This window comes from Ranitomeya imitator, chromosome 3 (genome assembly GCF_032444005.1).
Source record: "Ranitomeya imitator isolate aRanImi1 chromosome 3, aRanImi1.pri, whole genome shotgun sequence".
Taxonomy (NCBI): Eukaryota; Metazoa; Chordata; class Amphibia; order Anura; family Dendrobatidae; genus Ranitomeya; species Ranitomeya imitator.
In genome coordinates, this window is record NC_091284.1 from 287,883,982 (window position 1) to 287,890,750 (window position 6,769).

Below are 6,769 nucleotides of genomic sequence, written 5' to 3' on the forward strand. Positions count from 1 at the left end.
ACCTCTCCCTATGTTCAGATCAGCAGCAGTAAGATGGCGGTTGGCAGGAACGCCCTTTTATAGCCCCTGTGATGCTGCAGAAAGCAAGCCAATCACTGTAATGCCCTTCTCTAAGATGGTGGGGACTGAGACCTATGTCATCACGCTGCCCACACTCTGTGTCCACCTTCATTGGCAGAGAAATGGAGCTTTTCGCTTCATTGAAACGCGACTTTGGCATGAAAGTCGCGTACCGCATGGCCGACCCCACACAGGGATCGGGTCGGGTTTCATGAAACCCGACTTTGCCTAAAGTCGGCGACTTATGAAAATGGCCGACCCGTTTCGCTCAACCCTAGTGGTCACCTGGTCATAGAGAAAACCCAGGATCAGATCTTCCAGACGTTCTACTGGCCCAGGTGTCACCGTGATATTGTGAATTTCTGTAGGTCCTGTCCCACCTGCCAGCTGACTTCCCAGTGGCCCAATTTTGTAGCGCCTTGGTGCCATTGCCCATTATTGAGGTGCCGTTTGATCGCATAGCCATGGATCTAGTGGGACCCCTGGTCAAGTCCGCCAGAGGACAACAGTATATCCTGGTGATACTGGACTATGCTACGCCAACTCCTCCGCCAAATGTATAGCCCTTGAGATGGTCCATGTCTTCTGCAGAACAGGGTTGCCTAAAGAGATCCTGACGGACCAAGGGACAATTTTTATGTCAAAGGTGATGAAGGAGTTGTGCAAAGCCCTACAAATCACACAACTCTGGACCTTGGTCTACCATCCACAGACTGATGGCTTGGTAGAAAACCTTGAAGGCCGTGATGAAAAAATCAGTGTAGAAGGACAGCTGAGACTGAGACGGTCTGCTTCCTTACCTGTTGTTCTCCATCCAGGAAGTTCCCCAAACCTCCAATGGCTTCTCCTCATTTGAACTGCTCCTGTATGTGGTGAAGGAATCCTGTAAGGCTGAAACACCCCCTATAGAAGTGTGGTAGAGCATGTCACCCAGATGCAAGAGAGGATTGCCAGCGTGATGCCCATTGTAAAGGAGCACCTACTCAAGGCTCAGGAAGCCCAGTCCATGGTGTATAATAGGTCTGCCAGGGTAAGACAGTTCAACCCAGGGGATCGAGTACTTGTGCTGCTTCCCACGGTGGAGACCAAATTCCTGGCCAAGTGGCAGGGTCCATATGAGGTAGTGGAGAGAGTTGGTGAGGTCAACTACAAAGTCCACCAATCGGGGAAGCAGAAGCCCTACCAGGTGAACCACGTAAACTTGATCAAACTGTCGCAGGACAGAGAACCCTTAGAAGCTCCTTGCTTGCTGACCAAGTCCGATGTTGGTGCAGAGAATGTTAAGGTGGCAGTCACCTTGTCTCGCTTGCAGAAGCAGCAGTGTCTTGAGTTGCTACAGAGTAACAGAGACCTGTTCTCAGAACTTACAGGTTGTATGAAGGTCCTAGAACATAACGTCCTCACGGAGCATCATGTCTGGGCCAACTTGAAGCCCTTCTGGATTCCTGAAGCGCGCCAAGAGGTGATCTCCAAGGAGGTGAAGCGGATGTTGAGCCTGGGAGTCATCGAGGAATCAAAGAATGGATGGCCCAGTCTAATAGTCCTAGTGTCAAAACCCGATGGGGAATAGCGATTTTGCAATGACTATCGGAAGCTGAATGAGGTTTCTAAGACAGATGCCTACCCGATGCCTCGGGTTGATGAATTAATTGAGAGGCAAGGGCCGGCTCTGTACTTTATTACCCTTTACCTCACAAAAGGGTATTGGCAGATTCTCATGTCCCAAAGCGCCAAAGAGAACACTGCCTTTTCAACACCAGGTGGATGCTTCCAATACAAAAGAATGCCTTTTGGGTTACAAAGAGCTCCAGCAACATTCCAGAGAGCCATGGACCGCATCCTAGCTCCCCACAAAAAGTAAACAGCAGCCTACCTGTATGATATTGTGATCTTCAGTCAGGATTGGAGAAGCCATCTGAGCAAAGTCCAGGCAGTCTTTGATGCTCTATGGGAGGCAAGGATTTCCATAAGCCCGAAGAAGTGTGCTGTGGAGATGGAGGAAGTGAGATACTTGGGCTATGTTGTAGGAAGGGACGAAATAAAACCCCAGATACACAAAGTTGAGGCAATACAGGGCTGGCCACAACCTCTCTCAAAGAAGCAGGTGAGGGCGTTCCTGGGCATTGTGGGCTATTATCGACGATTTATTCCAAACTTTGCCATGGTAGCTGCCTCTCTGACAGATCTCTTTAAAGGGATAAAGTCGCCTATGGCGAAGTGGTCTCCAGAAGCTGAGATGGCCTTCCAGGGACTGAAGCTGGCCCTGTGCAAGGAGCCGGTGCTGATAGCACCCAATTTCTCCAAAGAGTTTGTGGTCTAGATGGACGCATCGGATGTCGGGCTGGGAGCTGTCCTGTTCCAAGAGGTGAACGGGGAAGAGCACCCCATAATGGATCTCAGCCAAAAATTGTCATCCTACGAGAAAAACTACTCCATAGTGGAGAAGGAATGTTTAGCTATCAAGTGGGCATTGGACTCTCTAAGGTACTACCTCTTGGGCAGAAAGTTCAGACTGGTGTCAAACCATGCCCCACTGAAGTGGATGAGGGAGAAAAAAGGGAACAATGCCCGAGTAACCAGGTGGGTAGCAATTCAGAATTTTAACTTCCATGTGGAGCATAGGTCAAGGAACCTGCATGGCAATGTGAATGCTCTGTCGAGGATACACTGTTTGTTGTCAGGAGGTGCCAAGCCCCCAGGATTTGGGCAGAAGGGGAGGGTATGTAAGATGGCCGGTGGAAGAGTCCTATAGGGGAGATATGTGTCATCGCAGCTATTAGCTGCGGTGATATGAGCTCCGAAGAATGCTCCAGCACGTATTGTGCTGAGAGAGTTATTTGGCCATTCTAGGGCTGGGTTTTATGAGCAGTCATAAGAGGTGGGTGGTAATGACCGCTCACATATCCCCACCCCAGGGCCGTGGTTTTGTAGATGCCTCATTCATTGTCGGTGGCTGGAAGTGTAGAGATCTCCATGTGTGTGTTGCTGAAGACACTGACCTGAGCTGGTGTACCCGCAGTGCTATAAGGACTGGTTATTTTCTGTTTGTTTCTACATTGTATTGGGAAAGGCTGTTGATTTGTTTTTTTTCTAATCAGAGCAGTTTACGCCATTTGAATAAACTTGCTTGGACATTCCAGTAAAACTGCTTCCTGTGCCTGCCTCAACTGCAGCCAAGTGAGTACAGATCCATAGAATATACTGATTGTTACCCTTGTGATGGTGCATTTTCTGGAGTGCGAAAGACTGGGTGCCCGGAGGGCGGCCCATCTCTGGAGGGGTTTCTCCTTCGGGGTACCTTAGTCAGTTAGCGCTCCTATATCCTGGTGGTGGGCTGATATCTTGACAGCCTAGATTTTTGTTTTGTATTTCTGTTCCCTGAATAGAAGGTTTGCAGGCATCGAACTTGAGCCTTTGGTGGTGAGTATGTAGGTTGTGTTCTGTGATGTTGGTTTATGTATATATTGTATATAGTGTATTGTATGTATTGTATATATTGTGTATAATAGAGGGTCTTAGTTAGGTTGGGTGGGGGGATTTGGGTGTGTTCAACGGCAGTGATAAGAGACTGATCTGGCCTAGCCCAGGCCCCGCCTGGGGAAAACTTTGGGGCCTCATCCTAGCTCAGATAATTCCTGAACTTTGTGGCCAGAGCTGGATCAGGGGTGGCGGTATAGTGAGAGTAGGTGTGTGTTTATATAAGGGGGTGGCTGTAAGGTAACACAGTGGGACCAGTAGGGTTTTGTTGTGTTTGCGGTGTTGTATAAATCGGTTTAGTGTAATATGTTTATAGTGTAGATATTGTATATAATATTGTATATAGGATGGTGTAAATGTAGTTGGGGTTGTATATAGTAGTATGAATGAAGCTGGGCCGGGGGTCGTACATGATTTTATAGTATTTATTATTTATAATTTTACAGGGGAATTCATGTAAGTTATGAGTATTTTGTTTGTTGTCTTTTAGTTTTGCTTTATTTATTTTATTTGAATTTTTCTTTCTTGTCCCTGAATTTGTAGGTCATGAATGTTCTCCATTTTGGTCCATTTCTGGTTTATTTCTTTGTGATTTTTTTTTGTTGTTTGTTGTCTTCTGATTGGAGCTTTGTTCGTATGTTTTATTCTGTTGTGTAATGTATCATAGTTCATGTCACGTGAAAGTATTTTTTATTTAATAAAAGACCTACAATATACTGATTGTGCTCTGGTGTTGATTTCATGTACTGATGTTTATTTTGGTGCTTTATTCATGTCCTGATGGTGATTCTGGTGATATATTCATGTACTGATGATTGATTTGACAATATATTCACGTTATGATGATGGTTCTTATGTTGTATTCATGTACTTATGGAGATTTTTGTTTACTTTTATTGGTTCTTATCCAGTACACATGTAGTAAATCACAACTTTTCAGTTGACATGCCAAATGTCTATGTTAAGTATTGTGCCATCTGACAATTTAAGGACTATTACATCTGTATTTATGTTAGCATTAAATCTTTAAATTTGAAGGCGCTCGTCACTGCCATTTTGAAATGGCACATATAATGTGCCACAGGTTTAGCTTCATAAGAGACTCTCATTTGTCTTATTTACTACAATACTGCAGTATATAACATCCGCGAATAAACAATCATAGTTAAAAAACACACAAAAGAAACAATAAATCGTAGCAGGCCCAAAAACTCAACAAAACAATAAACAAAGGCCCACCTATTAAATGCATTAGCTTTATTGAATGAATGAATGAATGAATGAATGAATGAATGAAAAATAGGGCTTATATGCCCTAATGACAGCCAAATGGTTGCCTTACCTTGCAGCGGAGGTACTGTCTGTGGTGTCCTCCCTATCTTCATAACAATACTCACATGCTCTTTCGTACATAGATCCCCTGATGAATCCCTGGTATGAGAGGGGGAAACGCGTTGGGATGGACATTAATATACTGATGATAAGTACCTTATAGCAGCGTCGGACTGGCCCACCAGAGAAAATCATTCTTGGGGCCCACTATGTACAGTAGCTACATAGATATAAATACAAGACCAGCAATTGTTTGGTATATCAGGGTATAATATAAAGTGGTACACGTCTTAATTATGTAACAGGGGTTGGGATAGCCCCTCAAAGAATATAATGTAGCCCCCCTCATAGAATATATTGTAGCCTCCCTCATGGAATATAATGTAAAATCCCTCATAAAATATAATGTAGCCCCCCTCATAGAATATAATACAGCCCCCTCATAAAATATAATGCAGCCCCCTCATAGGATATAATGCAGCCCCCTACAAAATATAATGCAACCCCCTCATAAGGTATAATGCAGGCCCCCCATAGAATATAATGTAGCCCCCTCATAGGTTATAGAGCAGCCCCTCTCATATAGTATAATGTAGCCCCTCCACAGAATGTAATGTAGCCCCCTCAGAGTATAATGCAACCCCTTCATAAAGTATAATGCAGCCCCCCATAGAATATAATGTAGCCACCTCATAGGGCATAATGCAGCCCACCTTATATTATTATTATTATGTATTTATCTTCGGCATTGAATCCTGCATGTATCTATATATGTTAGTCATCCTATTATGCCTTTGTTTGTGTTTATAGATATTTAACTCACTTTTGCATGTCCTTACTCAGAGAGATCACATAACTGTTTCAAAGTGCTTTATGATCCATGTAGACCTGGACATTTGTTTATCTGATCACTACATTTATTGTGTCCTGTTGTCTCAACTGAGTTAGATTGATTGCTAACGAGCTTTAACACAAAAAAAAAAAAAAAAAAAGAGATCTAAGGGCTAGCCTTCTATAAATGTAGATGTAGCTTGGGGATGCATTCGTGCAGGGGTGCATTCGTGCACTGTTATTCATGTATTTTTTATTCAAAGTACTTTTTTTTCTAAGTACTCGGCAGTTATAACATGGCAGTTAGACAGGGCAGGAGACAGGTAAGAAAAACTAAATCTAATCCATATTCACTTGAAACAGCACAAATACTCACCATATTTATTTGTATAATCTATATTCTGGCTGCTGCATTCACTCACATTCACCGCCCTCGCATTAACTCTCTACACTACATCCATATCGGCCCCTCTGTCCTTGCCTCTCCTATGTATAGCACTCATGCTCTATTCACATTGCTTAACAGCACAGATCCATTCAGTCCCAACATCCAACACAAGAGACGCTCTCACAAATCACGTAACCATCTGCTCACTCTTTCGATCCTCCTTCTCCTAGTCGCTGGAGACATATCTCCAAACCCCGGCCCCCCATGTTATAGCCAGTCAAACCTCCCAATTGCTACACCCAGAAACCCCTCTAACCTTATTAATATTCCCTGCATGCCTGCTGTCTCTTTCAATTGTGCCCTTTGGAATTCTCGCTCTGTGTGTAATAAACTCTCCTTCATTCATGACTTCTTCCTTTCTAATTCTCTTAATCTCCTGGCTCTTACTGAAACCTGGATCCAGCAGTCAGACACCACCGCTGCTGCTGTGTTCCTGTTTCTTTCATATGGTGGACTACACTTTTCTCATACCCCAAGATCAGACAACAGAGCAGGTGGAGGCGTTGGTCTGCTCCTTTCACCCAAATGTACTTTCCAAGTTATCCCCCAAGTACCCTCACTTGTCTTCCCTTCCTTTGAGGTCCATGTGGTCAGACTCTACGTCCCCTTCTCCATGCGAGT

At 44.3% G+C, this 6,769-nt stretch overlaps 1 protein-coding gene across 1 annotated transcript; it reads left to right on the forward strand.

Moving 5' to 3' along the window:
* Positions 1-2,053: 2,053 nt before the first annotated feature.
* Positions 2,054-2,380, forward strand: LOC138671613 (uncharacterized). Its single transcript, XM_069759789.1, has one exon. The coding sequence runs from the start codon at positions 2,054-2,056 to the stop codon at positions 2,378-2,380; it is 327 nt and encodes a 108-aa protein (XP_069615890.1).
* Positions 2,381-6,769: the final 4,389 nt, after the last annotated feature.

What these genes read in the sequence shown, in the direction of transcription:
- LOC138671613 (XM_069759789.1), top strand. Translation starts at nt 2,054, where the DNA reads ATGGAGGAAGTGAGATACTTGGGCTATGTTGTAGGAAGGGACGAAATA.